This window comes from Brienomyrus brachyistius, unplaced genomic scaffold (genome assembly GCF_023856365.1).
Source record: "Brienomyrus brachyistius isolate T26 unplaced genomic scaffold, BBRACH_0.4 scaffold62, whole genome shotgun sequence".
Classification (NCBI taxonomy): Eukaryota; Metazoa; Chordata; class Actinopteri; order Osteoglossiformes; family Mormyridae; genus Brienomyrus; species Brienomyrus brachyistius.
Window position 1 is genome coordinate 789,636 of NW_026042337.1, and position 16,308 is coordinate 805,943.

General features: G+C 50.3%; 1 protein-coding gene across 1 annotated transcript in view; it reads right to left on the reverse strand.

The window, feature by feature from the left end:
- Window positions 1–872: 872 nt before the first annotated feature.
- The window catches only part of LOC125725151 (bone morphogenetic protein receptor type-2-like), a 40,443-nt gene continuing 25,007 nt past the window's right edge, over window positions 873–16,308 (reverse strand). Inside the window, exons 4-13 of the mRNA XM_049001773.1 lie at window positions 12,495–12,602; window positions 12,291–12,382; window positions 11,978–12,208; window positions 10,890–11,004; window positions 8,938–9,098; window positions 8,654–8,801; window positions 8,412–8,548; window positions 8,114–8,310; window positions 5,574–6,922; window positions 873–4,695 (exon numbers count right to left, since the gene is read on the reverse strand). Coding sequence (XP_048857730.1) covers window positions 4,394–4,695; window positions 5,574–6,922; window positions 8,114–8,310; window positions 8,412–8,548; window positions 8,654–8,801; window positions 8,938–9,098; window positions 10,890–11,004; window positions 11,978–12,208; window positions 12,291–12,382; window positions 12,495–12,602 — 2,840 coding nt within the window. The 3' untranslated portion in view covers window positions 873–4,393. The remainder of the gene's footprint in view (window positions 4,696–5,573; window positions 6,923–8,113; window positions 8,311–8,411; window positions 8,549–8,653; window positions 8,802–8,937; window positions 9,099–10,889; window positions 11,005–11,977; window positions 12,209–12,290; window positions 12,383–12,494; window positions 12,603–16,308) is intronic.

A 16,308-nucleotide genomic window follows, 5' to 3' on the forward strand; every position in this document is an offset into this window, starting at 1 on the left:
CTATCAAAATCACGGAAGCCATACATGATACATTTTTCATTCAGATATCCGATCCGAAATATGTCCGGTTATTTATGAATTAAAAACTGAACTACAAGAAATGGATACACATAGTAGATAATCTTAGACAACACCAAAACAGCATTTCCTAGATTATTACAGTTAGGAGGTAGCTAGAACTTTCCGTTTTGTCAATGCCATTAATCGTGTGAACATATTCTTGAAATGTCATTCCCCAGTGTTTACAGTTTCAGAAGTCTCTGTTATTTCATGTACATTATCTGTTGCGTTTCTGTATCAAATGAGGTTTAAATACTCGTTTTAGACTACCATTTACCGTCATTCTACTTTTTCCATACTTGCTAACTTGCATGTTTAAATTGTAGTGGTGAAACTTCATCTCACACGGTTTAATGCGGGTATATATTGTTAACAAAATATCATGAAATAGAATATCCTTGTTATCGTTGTACATGTACAATGAAACTGTTAATTTTCTGTATATTTCTTTTAATTGCTCTCTTTTCAAGCTCTCAACTGACATATGAACTCAAACCATTTTGCTGGACCACGTTCCAAAATAGTGCTATGTCACTTCAACTGAAAAAAAATCGATGTAAAGCTCAAGTTGGGCTACAGCCAATCACAGTTGGAATTTATTACAATGAGATATATATTTCTCTGACAAATTTGATAGCATAAGGCGTCAGCTTATTATCCGCTTTGTTATCAGAGACACGTGCATCGAACTGTGATTTTATTTGTGCGTAATGTCACCCTCCTGTGGCCGCTAAGTTAATCGTCAGCAGTTTTGTGACCCATCAACAAATCACAGGAAAATTTCCAGGATTAACAGAAACAAACATCAAGGGTTTTTTTCCAGCAGTATCTTTAATCAACTGATTAATGCATGGGTTTACAGCAAGCAGTCTCATGTAAATGTCATTTTAAACAAGTATACTTCTGAGCAGAATAATCGCATGTCGTCATTTGTTCATCCTCGTCTTATTTCATACAAGCTTTAATAAAAAAAAAAACATTTCAGTGGCATTTCTGTTTCAGCAACTCTGATGTAGGGCCAGATGTCACACGTCGCCTTCAAGTTTCAACAAGAATTGCAAAGTAACCGCAGCTGAGCTTTTCACACTCTCCACACTGAAATACATGTACGGCATCGTGTGCTTTTATTAAAAAAACGCAATTAACCTAATATGATTGTTGTTTTTTAAAAACAGTTTTAGAATATCATCACGTGGTCTTAGCTGACCTCTAATACGTTGTGTGCCGATGTTAAAATTTAAGAGTAAGTTGTGATCTATTGACAAGTCATAGCAAATAGTTAATGAATTTTTATGTGCACGTATTGTATGTAAAAATAAAAGATCCGAGATTTATGAACAGATTTACGATTTTAACTTGCTTCCAACTGTAACATAAACCCACTCTCCTTAAATGTAACACAGTTGTAGTTGTAAACAGAGGTCAATTTTCGTTACAAATGAACAGCATGGTTTCGGTATGGGTATAACAAAGAACTGGTCCTTTTTGTCAGGTTAAGACCCTCGCTTCAGCTTGTAACAGGACACCACGTTTTAGTTCATTTCCAGCCCGAACATTCACAAATAACAGGATACCTAGAATTTCTTCTTAGCTTATACTTTTGACAGCAAAAACTGGCAAATGAATATATCGGTGTCCTTACTGAACTGCACGACTGTACGATTCTAATCTCCAAGTCAAATGTCGCGATACCGACGTCCTTCGTGGCTCCATATCAGTACCTCATTGGTAATTTCATGCTGAATATATAGCTGAAGGATTGTTCATCTATATATGCATATATGGAAAAAGTTATGTACAAACAATATTTACATAAAGGTGAGTGTATTTTACATACATACAGAAATGAAAGAGTGTGTACCTTTCAGGAGAAAGACGAGAGCGGGGCGAACACAAGCTTTAACTAGCAAAGTTAACTTGTGCAAAGCTTACGTCTTTAGAAACTTTTCGAATTCAACTTTTTCGACTTTCAATTAATGAAATATACTACATCCTACAGAAATGGTTACGATAAAACGTGCAGATAGGTAAAGCGAGGCAGCTTCTGGGATTTCCTTAGGCTTGTGACTAGCGCTGGTATTAGTATAGAGGGCTTTTCGCTGTGCCCAGAGGTGTGAAGTTCAGTTCCATTAGCCGACCAGTTGAGTAGTCTGAGACTGACTCTTCATACACAAAGGGTTGGTTGAAACTAAATCATGGTCAGATTTTCTACTTTCTGGACCTGAACTTTCCACCTCTCACTGTGCCATAGTTTGGAAACACTCCTCGCGCTTCTCAATGCGTTGGGCTTACATATCACACTGAGCAATCACGCCTCTCCACAGAAAACCGCAAGTGCGCAAAAGCACCGTGCGCGATCGTGGAACACAAACAGTGTCACGATTACGTCTGTGAGACACGGAAGGGACGTAACTTAAAAATTCTGATGGAGAACAGCAGAAATCTCTGTAATGTCAACTTCAGTATTAAAATAAAAGTAGGGTGTCTCAAATCTGCCACAAGGAAGGGGTTAGGGTAAACCTATAGCTTCCAGGTAACACATTCGAGAACTTAAAAAATGAAGACAAAATGACAGCATAACATTATACTGTAATAAAATATACAGGCTACATGGAACACCATTCACTGAAGACAGCATTCACTTAAAACGTTCATTTGGAAAACTGAAATCGATAACCAGCAAAAAGAAGAGAATATAGCAATAATGACGACATCATACATTTTGGCCCTGGCTTCGCCCCCTAGTCATTTCCAACCAGTCTCTCTGTAGAGTCATGTGCTACACAGACCATACAGATATGAGGGCTGAATTCCTTCCCAGTAGCAAAAGGAAATATAGCTGCTTAAATCTGAAGGAGAAAATGCATATTTTCTTCACATAGTACCAAACTCTTTTTGTCCCAAGTAAGAGTTGTATTTCGGATAATCACAAAATGAACGGTCAGGCTGTGTATATATACTGCACATGAATGCGCATATGCATTCATGCGCGCACACAAATCTTATATGTAAGTGCGCATGACCACAGTGTAAATTCAACTCAATACACATAGTGTTCAGGGCTCTGTGACAGGATCACTAGGAAATCATTACTAGTGTGACCCATTTCTCATCACTCCCCATGGAGCCTCATTCTATTGTACCCCCCCCCCCCTCTCCCCCACAGCACAGACAGAGCCCAGGGTTCAAGGGTACAAGCTGCACAGAAAGGAGACGGCAGAAGCTGGCGGCCAAATCGCGTGCTGGAGCTGTGTCCAGACATTCTCTCAGGAAAACAATAAAAAAAAACCCAAAAAAACAAAACTGCCATACAACTTTGACTGAAGTAACAAGGTTGTGGTGTCTTTCTTTTTCCATGACAAAGATCCAGTTTTTCTCACAAACTCAAGCATCTCGTCTCCGATGTGGTCGTTGGCGTCGCCTCTTGGCCGTTTACCTTCCGCTTCAGTCTAGGAGGTGAAACGTAACAGAGAAGCAGCTCCCTCCATCACGGAGACCATTTTGTTTCCGTTCCTTCCAACTGCGAGCCGACTCTGGAGATGGACGATTGTCTCTCAAAAGAGGGCGGATATGACTAAACCCAGGCCAAGTGCTGTCTACAAGTGCACCGCTTACAACATCAAAAAAGCTGCAAATATTTAAAAAAGCATTTAAAATAAAACTGTAGCTCAAAGCTAAAGCCTATTGCACATCTTAAAATATACAAAATGGATACAGAGACATTAAACAGGACAAGTAAACATATATTAAAACATACAAATAAATCTACTTTGCATAAAATTAACAAATCAGTGGGGGTAAGTCATAGCAGGCAACCCTGTGTTAAAGTCCACCACTCTTTCTGTTAGATTGTTTCACACATGAACTGCGATTAAAATGGGTGGCTGACTGATTGTAAAATCAACACATGGTTACGATTGTACTCCCCCCCCCCCCCGCTTCGATTTTTTTTTTAAGACCACTTTTTTGTGTGGTGAAAGGAGAGACAGATTTAACCGTGCGATTAAGAACTCTTTCAGAAAAGTGCAACAAAATAAATTTTTCAGACGTACACAGACACAGAAAGATGGACGTGAAATGACGTATACAAGGAAAAGCCTTTGATGCGAGCTCTGCTGCATAGCTTAGTTCTGTTTAAAGCAGTTGAAGAACGACGAGAAGGGAAAATACGAAATTAAGCGCTTATCTGCTGTTTTTAAGTCTGTTCTTTTCAATAAACAACTTTTCGAAACACAAATTGAACCGCGTCGGTTTTGGGGAAAGGACGAATCTCCACCGTGCTCTTCTTTGATGAGCCCCATCTTCTTAACCCTCACCCCTGGTCGGCCATAGTTCACAGGCAGGTCATGCTGGTTGGGTCGGAGGCCAGGGCCGCAGTGGAGGTGCCAGTGCCCCCACCTACCAGGAAAACAGCGGTGCTTGATTTAGACCTGCCGGTGCCAGGCCGGCTCCTGTTCTGCTGCTGGATGTGGTCGCATTGCACGCTTCCGCCGTTGGTGTAGACCTCCCCGTCCAGGGTGCTGCTGGAGACCGCCCAGGTGGATGGCCGCCAGCTTTTCAGCGAGTAAGGTGTCTTCACGCGTCTCTTAATCTTCTCTCCTGATCCAGCTCTCCCGTCCTGTGGCACCCCGTCGCCTAGAAGGGTTGGGCGAGATGCAAACAGATTGGGAAAGTGTAAACCTCTTCAAAAAGACGGGTCTGTGCACCTACAGAACGCGAAGGGCCTTATAAATCATTCTAAAAGTCTCTCTATTGGCTACAATCAGTATTGCTACCTGTGTCTAGAAAACAAATTGCGAGGCTCTATTTATGTTACAATGACTAATGTAATAGTACTATAACATGTGTGGAAATACTTAAAGTGTACATTTTACCCAAGCAGCTGTAGGTAGCGTAGTGTAAGGACATGGGCTGAGAAAAGCCAGCTGGAGTAGCGGGAGAGACGTTATCGATTTTTAGCAACCACTTGATTTGATTTAAGTCAAAATGAACGTTGCTATAAATAAATGAATAAGAAACTTCAGGTTGATAAACCCAGCCTTCTGCAAGGGAAATTACAGAGAAACAGGAAATCCTGCATCCCCTCCCACCTCTGCTCTCTATCCATCATATAAACTAAATTTAGCATATTGCTAAATTTATCATTTTTCATAGAACTGCGATGCATTAAAAAGTCAAACGAATGCATTATTTGCTTTTCGAAGTAACAAGACCCGACAGCTATGTGTTCGCATTTCTAATGCGGGTCCGTCAGAAGCCTCCTATGCCTGGATATCTGACCATCTCCTCTCTGGCTCGCACCCAAGCACAGCGTCCTAGGGACTCTTATCAGCATTCTGGAATGTTCTCTCCCACAAAGCGCTAAAGTTCCAAGCACAAAAACCACTGGCGAGGCAGCCAGCATGGTGTAACGGCGCCGGGCGGGAAATGCGCTTGACTTCCCGGGCCAGGCAGACTGGGACGACCCGAGGGGCTCTGGTCAGGTTCAGAGAGAGTCCACCTTCTGGACTCACCCGTCAGGGAGTAGCACTCGAGGGGGGAGGCAGACAGGTCTAGGGAGTTGGGCCGTTCGGCTCTCCTGGGCCGCTCCGGCCGTAATGAGGCCTGCTCCTGAGGTCCTGGGGCTGTGGGGGCGGAAACCTGCGATGCCGCGGGCAGGTCTGCGGGGGGGCAGGCCGCAGCGACGGTCCTGTTGCCGTTTCCATCACCGTTGTGGGCGTTGTTGTTGCTGTTGTTGTTGTTGGAGTTGGTGCGGCCTGCCAGATGGTGATGGTCCGCCAGCCGGTCCAGGATGCGTTGCTCCCGAGCGGCTGGCTGCTCCCTCCGGAGCAGGGGCTCGTGCTCGTCCGGGCTGGAGTTCAGGCGGCCATCTTCCCCGCTCAGCTGGGTCTGCAGCAGCGGCACCTGGCCATCCATCTTGGGCCCAGCCAGGCTGGTGTTCCCGTAGGAGCCACCGACAGGCGATGAGGCCGGCCCTGTGTACCCGTCGGCCGCACCGACGCCACCCACGCGAGAAGCCGGCCCGTTGATGGCGACGGTGGCCAGGTGGGGCTCTCCGGCAGTGACGGCGTTCATCTTGGCCACTCCTGTTTCCACCTGCTTCAGGTTGGATTTGCTGTGCTTGCCGAACTTCAGCCGCAGTGAGGACGGCTCCTTGCTGGGGGTTTTGGAGCCCAGAGGCAGGCTGCTGGGCCTCTTGGGGAGGTTCTGCTGCTTGGGCAGGGGGAATACGGGGGGCTGGGCTTCACCCACTCCCATCCCAAACTCCGCCTGTCCCATGGCCCCCGAACCCGCGGCCCCGGTGACCTCGGCAGCCAGCTTGATGAGAGGGTACAGGAGGCTGGAACTCCCCGAGCTGAGCGGGTCGGGGGCGCAGAACTGCTTCAGCGAGTGCTCCATTAGGTTCTCATCCGAACTCTCCTTCAGGTTCTTGTCCACCTCCTTTGGGTCCAGCTTGGTAGTCTTTAGGTCTTCCTCTGTAAGTTGCAGGCACACAGGGACCGCAGTCGCCCCTGTCGTCACGGCCAACCCATCTTCTGGGTACCCCGATTCTGAGATGGTCGTCATGACGGTGCCGGGTGTGAGCCCCATCGCCGTGGTGCTGCTGCCCGTCGCATTGGACAGGCTGGTACCGCTGGTCTCAGGGCTGGGCAGCCGGGCCTGAGCCTGCTGCCGTTCGTAATTGATGGAGTTACGGTTCTTCTCGCTGCCGCCAGGCAGGCCGGCCGAGCCGCTGCCCACAGTGGAGCCCTCGCCGGGAAGGTTCTTCACCACGCCGCCCTCGTGGTCCTCGATGTAGGAGGACGACGAGTATTCGGGATAGGGCCCCATCTTGGGTGCCCGCCGGCTGTGAGACAAGTTCCTGCAAGTCGACAGACAGCAGGCCCAGACAGGGGAGTTAGTGCACTCAGACAGGCCGCCGGGCTGCCCACACAGGGCTACAGAGAAAAAAAAATTAAAGAATTTTGGAGCCACTGGCTCCTAAACCCAAAGTATTTAAGAGCCAATTGCTTTTTTAGGAGCCATAATCTCCATCACATGTCAAATGTAAAATAAATAAATAAATACTTACATCGCACATTTTACCTCACACTGCCACTTATTTCTCCTATCTGAGCTATCTGACCTGCCTGCTATTGTCTTCTGCATTGTCTTATACAAAACAGAAAAATTAACGAAACAGACACAGAATTGTGTTAATAAATAGGTATAAAAACAGATTTAACTGGACATGTATTTAATCAATAAATAAATGCTACCTTTTATACCTTAAACGAATACAATCCAGTTAAAATTATTGCGAAATCTCACAGAAGTCCATCCCACCTTTGCGAGAGTAAATGTCTGCACATAATTAAAAGTTGCCACTTTTCTTGTCTTTTTACTTATTTATTTGATTTTTTCTTGGATTGTGAGAGGCAGTCGGACTGGAATGAAAAAAATAGTCGCAAAATAAAAAATCGGCCTCTGGAGCCCTGCTATAGGTACCGCCACGGACGAGCTGCCCTTTCTTCACAGCATACAGCACATGCACCCTGCCGTCAGCCAAGCGGCAGAGCAGCTCTGGATTAATGCTGCATTCCATTCCCACTCGGTACTCGGAAATTCCGAGTTCCTAGTCGGAAATTTCAACTGGAACGTCCCCCTCGTGACGCTGCTCCGACTCGGAAAGTCAGAGGAATCTACACAACTCTGACCTCAGAATTCAAGATCAACAGAAGCTAAAGATGTAGTTTTATACCGTTTATACCGTAGTACTTAAGTCTTATTTGTGGCTCATTGAATCGGTCGTACACACAGTACTGTCCGGCCTCTATCTGTGGACGTGTTATTACATTGTTTGTATATGCAACAATGGTTAACAATTAACCGGACTAGAACTGCAGGATTTCTTGCTTAGCCAGGTAACTCATCAGATTTAAGGTAGTCTGGGTTAAATGTAAATGTATCCCAAAGTCTGCTGTTGTACCATTAAAAAACTGCTAAACCCAAATCATTCTAGGCCATCTGTACTGAGGACTTTGCAGAGAAATGAGCTTCCCCTAACACACACCTCTCATTCTGCAGCGCCGTGCTTGTGGGGTTCACTGCCGGATTGACCGCGGGGTTCACGGTGGGGCTGACGGACTTGTTCCGGTCCCAGATGAGCAGCAGCTCCGCCAAGCGCTCCTCGGCGCACTGGGCCGTGAGACGCGCCTCCGCGTCCTGGTCCCAGCAGTCCTCCATCGTCTCCTTCAGGGAGCGTACCGCCTGTGGGAGCAGAACCGTGACGGGTGAGGACAGTCCATCCAGCCCTGCACCACTAGGGGGAGACGTGGAGTCTTGGAGCCGGCCTGCATGTGCTGCCTCACCAGGCTGTTCTCCTTCCAGGCCTCAGGGAACTTTGGCCGCTGCTTTTCTCGGGACACCAGCACCTGCATGTCCTCGAAGGACGGGTGGTTTCCTGCCTCGGCCTGGAAGGCCATCTGGTACTCCGGGACCGCTTCACCTGCATGAGGTGGGAGAACAAAGGGCTCGCGAGGGGACACACACACGCACACATGGAGGCCAGGGCACACCCAGGTGGGGAGGGCTGCAGGCTGGGGGGGCTCACCGGGGAAGAGGTCGGTGCAGCGCATGAAGGTCTCCCAGTAAATAAGGCCGAGGGCGTACATGTCCACCTGCTTGAGGGCTGACTCACAGTCCCGCAGGTTCACCGCCCCCTCCAGGACTTCGGGGGCCATGTAGCGGATGGTGCCCACCTGGGGAGGAGGCCAGACGTCAGGCGCTGGTGAAACTGCAGCCAATGGCCGACAGCCTCAGCGGGCCCAGAGGGAGCGAGGTCAAGCTGGCCGTAGGGGGGTGGGCTTTGGGTTCTCTCCAGAATGGAGCCCTCACCTCGCTGATGGCAGCGTTCTCCTCCTCGCCGGGACGCACCAGCCGGTTCCCCGTCAGCTTCATGGACAGGCCGAAGTCGCTGATGACGCATGTGGTGTCGCTCTTCACCAGGACGTTCCTGCTGTTGAGGTCACGGTGGGACACCGCCGGCTTGTACAGGTCTGACCAATCAGAGACACGGACAGCAGAGCCATCAACATCCCACGAGTCCCCTAGAGGCCCGCAGGCCCACTCAGCCGTGGGCTAAGAAATGGTTACTCTCTCGCACGTTTTTAAGACGGCTAAATCATTTTTACCCAGTTTTGAAGTGGATTACTTCACAGAAGTTGTTTGGTTTCCAGCGGCAGAAACTCGTACCCTTATACCTGAAAGGGCTATTGATCAGAGCTCAAGATTCCTGCCACCAGCAAACATCCACTAGGGGTCGCCATGTAAAAACAATGCATCTATAACGGCACATTCTGGGGCCCCCCTTCTCTCCCCACTGCCCTTCTGTTTCAGAATATAAAGTTCAAGCTGATTCATCATGCCCCCCTCCCCGTCTGCCTTTTCCTCAGTGGCTCCCCCACTCTTACGCCGACTGCCGTGCCGCATAAACACGCGTGCATCATGCTGAGCGCACAGGAGCCAGAGCCGCCGGGTGAGGATGGTTACCATGGCGACTACAATACAAATTCATGGTTGAAAAAAAGGATAGATGCTATTATGAAGCCCTGATTTGGGCTCAGAGACTTCGCCCTGGGACTCGGCCTGGCCACTGCTGTCCCGGATCATACTCGGTCTGAGGACGCGCCGCTCGGGACGCAGGGCCGGTGTGGGGGCTAGAGTCCTTTTCATCCGCCCGGGAGCCCGCTATCCCGCTCAGCGCCTGTCATGGGACCATGATGCGCGTCGGACACCCCTCCCCCTACTCCCGACATAACTTCACACAGATGGATAGACTGTCCTGTAAATCACCCCCAAAGACAACGCTCGCACGCACGTCGATGAAAGCCAAGGCTACATCCTCTCTAGTCAGCCGGTGGCCAGCCTCACTAAAGTGGGGGGATGTAAAATAAACAAAAACTGAGTAAAATAAATAGGGGCTGAGTCAGTGGCGGATGGGATTGTTCACCGGATACTAAAACGTATCCACAAAGGAATTTCCTGCAGTCATAGACTCTTGCGTGCATGCATTACTGTACCCGGTTTTACGTTTGATCGCCGCCTTCACAGATCACCGCTGAGGCCTCGTAAGTCGGCCAGGCCGAGTTCCAGACCTTTCCGCTGGGCCTCACGTCGCCACAGCTGTTGGGAATCGGCGCATGCCAAGCGTGCCATCGTGCAGGTAAAAGTGACCACAGACATTAATCAGGCAGCTCATCTGCTTCGATGCCTAGTCCACGGCCATTTCGTAGCGACACGCGAGTGAAAAACATAAGGACAATTAAGGGACGGCTTGGCTTTAGTAACGAGTCATGTAGCCATGAACGACAGCGTGTGGTTTGGTGATGCACATGGCCTGGCAGCCATCATACAGCTGCTGGCATGTATTTGAACAAACTGTGGCATCCTCAGGACTGACCTTTTCTGATCAAGGAAACACTGTTCTCTAGTGCTGGAAGATTCGGTACCACTTCATATTAAAGGCACCTTCATAATGCATTCATAGAACATTCATAAGCGGCATGTAAGTATACCTTAACATCCTGACATACTGAAACAGCTTTAATGGGCATTAAAAGCAAACAAACGATTATAATGTTTGTTATTATCATATATTTGTTAATGTACTTTATAGCTGTTGTGTTAGGATGTTAAGGTATACTTACATGCTGCTTATGAATGTTCTATGAATGTATTATGACGATGTCGTTAATGTAAAGTGTTACCGAAGTTCTACATGTTCATGATCGGAATGTTTGACAATTTATTGTTATTGTCAGTAGGGGGCACTGTGGGCTGAGGCTCACCTGTGCGCAGCAGCTCCGTGTGCAGGTAGGCCAAGCCCCGCGTCACCGAGTGGGCCAGGCGGCAGCAGCTCACCCAGTCCCCTGTCTGCAGACTCAGGTATCGGCACAGAGAGCCCTGGGGGGAGGAGGCGGGGGGCGAGAGTATGATAGATGGGGGGGGGGGGGGTAAGAGATGGAGGGAAGAGAGTGAAAGAAAGACAGGGGTTAGCTTATCCAGCAGTCAAGTGGAAACTGACTTAATATACGGGAAAGACAAAGGTGGAGTGAAATAAAAATATAAGAGATTCAATTTAAGAAGCAGCAAACGGAAGTGGAGGCAGGCATCCACTGGCAACGTGAAGAGGAAGGGAGCAGAAGATGTGGGCCACGCTTATCAGAGTGCCCCCCCATCCCTGCCACTAGCAGCACATTCCACTGGAGCTGCATGCCGGTGCTCAACCTGCCGCCTCCGGCTGCCTTATCAGCCTTTGGCAGTAATATCTCTCTTCCTCTCAGCCCACCAGCTACTATAACTAAACTTTCCAGCTTTAACTTCACAAGGCCTGCAGACCCCCCTGCGGCTTCGCATGTGAGGGGGAGACAGAAAATGCCGGGGGGAGTTTTTCAGACACAGCCTACAAACATATGCCTGCCGATTGGGAGGGGGGGGGGAAATCGGAGACCACGGCTACTTTCATTTGGCTAGAAGGTCGAGAAGCAACCAAGGGAAAGTGTTCCGGGGAAAGTACTCCACGCCTCACAATAGGGTAGGAATCCATCACTACTTACATAGTGGCAGTACTGAATATTAACATGGAGAGACGTACTCTAGTACTCACATACCCCTAGTACTCCATTACTAATCACGTGGTGGAAATACTGAATATTATCTAGGGGAGAAGTACTCACATACCCCTAGTATTCCATTACTAATCACGTGGTGGAAATACTGAATATTATCTTGGGGAGAAGTACTTACATTGGGCCAGGACTCCATCACTACTGAAATGGTGGAAGTACTCAAAACTAACAGTGTTTCCCATATGGTAGCAGTACTCCAAAACTACTCACACGGGCAGTACAGTGAGTATTAGTCCATCGCTACTCACATGGGGATAGTACTCCATCACCAGCAGGTACTCCATCCGCCCATCCGTGGTCAGCCGCTCGTCAGCCACAATGAAGCGTGCAATATTGTCATGCTCCATCAGGGGGAGCCGGTATATGGTGCGCTCATTGACAAAGTTCTGCCGATTGGCGTAGGTAAACACTTTGACTGCCACGGGGTGCTCGTCCAGAGAGCCCTTGTAGACCGAGCCATACCGGCCTCGGCCAATCAGCTGCAGGGTAGGAGAAAAAGGAGCGTGAAACATCCGTTAAGAGGATACGTAACACACGGCACCTCAGACGCCCGGAACTTGCCTCGAGAAGCTTCAGGCTATCCAGGTCCAACGAGGGCTCTGAAGCAGCTGCCTCCATCTCATCCGCGTTGTGCAGACCCTGTTTCCGGTCTCCTGTAACCCCGAGCACACACAGGTGACGGTCAGGTGATGGTCAGGTGACGGTCAGGTGACTCAGGCACTCGGAAAGGGGGCCCGTGTCCGGAGAGGAACGGGGGAAACCTGCCTGTCAGCATGCGATAGCCGAAGAAGAGCGCCACGATGAGGACTGCCAGGACGGAGACGCACGCCAGGGCGATGACGATGGCCTCCTCCCGGTGCAGCTGCTTTGGGTCTGCGGGGGCGGAGAGGGGAGATGGTCACTCAGCAATGAGTAGCAAGAGGCTGGAGAGCCAGTGACTCAGGCTGGTCTCACAGACAGAAAGCTCCACGTCAGTGACTCAGGCTGGTCTCACAGACAGAAAGCTCCACGTCAGTGACTCAGGCTGGTCTCACAGACAGAAAGCTCCACGTCAGTGACTCAGGCTGGTCTCACAGACAGAAAGCTCCACGTCAGTGACTCAGGCTGGTCTCACAGACAGAAAGCTCCACGTCAGTGACTCAGGCTGGTCTCACAGACAGAAAGCTCCACGTCAGTGACTCAGGCTGGTCTCACAGACAGAAAGCTCCACGTCAGTGACTCAGGCTGGTCTCACAGACAGAAAGCTCCACGTCAGTGACTCAGGCTGGTCTCACAGACAGAAAGCTCCACGTCAGTGACTCAGGCTGGTCTCACAGACAGAAAGCTCCACGTCCGCCCAAGATCCCTGCAAGGGCAACATGGGCAAGTGCCCTGGAGGGCATCTTCTGAAGGGGCACCTCCCTCTGCACTCGCCACCATCCCACCCAGTACAGGTTTTTTATTTTTTTATATTTTCAATCGGCCATCTGATTGGCGGAGGGGGGTATGGTAAAGCTTGCCTACGGTGCCACATGTGTGGATTGGCTTCAGTGGGACTAAATTATTCCAGTAGTAGTCAGCAGGGGGAGCAGTAAGAGGCATGTAACATAAACTTGCAAAATGCCACTTTTTGTATAAGCATTTACTTCTGTCCCTTTTACACAATTCATCTTGTGGTGACATGAGCAGAGATTCTCACTGTGGAACATCAGCAGAATAAGCTTCAGGACTGCAGTTCCACACCAGCTGAGCTGCAGCCTCTTACACGCCTTGCTGCCATTTTAAAGCCCCTCATGTCAGCTCTGTGTACAAACTGACACCATGACTACAGAAGCGGAGATGGAAGCTCTCTCGGCTAAAAGATAAACTCCCCAACCTCAGCAGCATACTTCATAATTACAGAAAACTCCCACAATCCACTGAGAGCACCACAAATAACCTGGCACCAGCAGAACTTCGATGACAAACAGACCGTGACCTCCACTGCAGTTCATTATAGATTTTTCCTCCATATTAGACTCACAAACTCTCTCTCTCTCTCTAACACACACACACACCTTCGCATCTTCTGTCACATTACATCTGTGCCCCCCCCCCCCCCCCCCCCCCACGCCCTGGAATTTATATTCCCTCCCATCATCTGCACCCCACCTCTCATATTTTTACTCACTGAAGCAGCCTAACAACTGTATCTAACAAACATTTTCCATATTCCAGTAAATCTGGAGTGCCCGATTGGCCAATCTTAAGTCATAAAGACAGATCTCCGCCCCCTTCAGGCGGAGCAATGTCTATGGTGGGAGGAGCCATCAGTGGCAGTGGCAACAGTTACCAATGGCAACACTTCAGCAGTCTCCATGAGCAGCAGCACTAACCAAGCCCATGAGGGATGATGTGCAGATGGGGGACACTGGGCCCTCTGGGTGGGGCTCCTCACCCCCCCCCCCACCCCTAAGGTACAGTCTACATTAAGGAACAGCACCTCAGCTGATCGTTTACCACCTGCTGAAGGCTACTGCTCTTCTGTCAGGCTGACCTGTAAACGGTTTTACTCTAGAACATAATTTCTTCCACGCAAAGTGATTAATATGTATATTACACTCTGTTTTTTGTTTTTCAATCACCAGGGAGTATTTTAATAAATAACTCAATGTTTCCACCTCCCCCTCGTCCCCCTCCCCCCAGAATAGATGACCAGGAAGAACCAGACCACCGACTGCCAGGAAGAAACCGTAGAGGGCCGACGGCAGCATCCGACACCAGACGGCAACCGGAGCCATGCGCCCGAGGCAGCTCCTATCGACGGGAGGCAGGCGGGAGAGCAGAGCGCCCCCCGCTACCTGAGCCGCAGTCACACCCAGCAGACGGAGCTCTAAGCGGGTCAGAGCTACAGCGCCGTGTCAAGGTCGCGCGGCACTGCCTGTGCTGACGGACGCTCATGCCGGCCCCGCGGGACCTCGACGCCCACAGAGGCATCGCGAGTGCGTCAGAGATGTCCGTCAGGAGTTAGGCCCGATCTACGGCTCTTGCAGCAGCATTATTAATTTCCCATTAGTTCCGCTGTTTTGTGGTTTGAAATGAATTATGCTGTAACTGGAGCGGTAGCCATTTCTGCTCAGCTCACTTCATTACGCAGCGTCTTCCGGCCGAGCGCTCCCTACAGAGGGCGTGGCGTGTGGCGGCGGGCAGCGAGAGCCCCCACGGTGCCCCGGAACATGGCTGTGGGGGGCTGATGGGGGGGGGGGGGGACCCTTTGGTGTCAGACAACACTCCCCCCAATTGCTACAGCGCAGGGCGGGGCTGGGGCAGATAGAGACAGATGAGTCGAGGGGCAGGGCTGCGTACGGAGAAAACTCCTCAGCAGCTGCTCCCTGCCACCCCCTCCCAAGGTGTGTCAGTACCTCGTCCCCCCAAGGCATGTCACTGTCACTCTGCCAGAGAGCCACCCCTCATCAGTATCCCCCAGGGGCCACCTTGACATCCCCCCCACCGTGTGACACATGCATCTCTGCCGTCTGTGCCCGCTGCGGATCCCGATGTCCTCCAGGCTGCGTTCAGCTGCACAAATCGCAGCCACTCCTCTCATTTGGGTTGAGCGGAGGGTCAGCCTGAGCCAATGCATCGAGGGGCCTGTGCAGCTGAGAGGCTAAAGTAAGGCACCGCCTGCATTAGCATTAGCAGGGCCGTACGTCTGCCTACACGCTTAAATAGCTCCATTTCGCACAGAAAGCTGTGGCGGAGCCTAGTGCTGCATGGTGTTTCCTCATGCCGGTCAGGAAAGAGATTAAAGTTTAAATAACTGTCTGCCTAGCATAAGCAGAAGCAGGTAGTAACGGTATATGGGTTACTGCAGACGCAGCCCACATCCCAGAGCCCAGCCTCTCGCTCTGACGCCCTCCGGGAGGCGCCGTAGTTCTGTCACAAGCTCATCTCGATCAGCGGCAGGAAACGCGGGGGCGGGCAATCCCGTCTCGTCTGGGAGGCGTGTGCATGTGGGGGGGTGTTCGTCTGCACACGCCCCGCGACGCCTTGGAGACGGGCGGCGCCCCCTAGAGTGTGAGGCTGTGGGGGTGCGGGCAGGCTGCAGACGCAGGCCGGGACACCTTAGCCCCGGTGGGTGGCTCACTGCCTCGCACGACGACTTCGGTGACGCCGCACGGGAGGCTGGGTTTCCAGGAAGGCACGCAGCCATGACCTGCTTCTGCGAATGAATGGAGCGCTGTTCTGTGGCCCTGCCTCGCTCACCAGCAGACCGCCCCCTCCACCAACGGTGAGGCAAGAGAGACCATCCGGAGAGCTGGAGCAGCGACTACACGTGAGCGTAAACTGGCATTTAAGGAGGCTGTGGCATTCACGTGCGTGTTCGCTGCGCGTCTCGCGGGTCGACTGCCAGCGGTGAGGCAGGCAGCCAGAGAGCCCCGGGGGTGCAGCGGCAGAGCAGGAAGCTGTGATGCTGTAACTTGCAGCCCACACCCACGCGGCCAACACCTGTCTGAGCAAAACAAACGACAGCGTAACTGCATGGGGGCGGGGACATTATACCAGGCCGTGTACCTCTTTCTCCAATGAATACCACCCAGCTTTCGTAATTTAACATTAC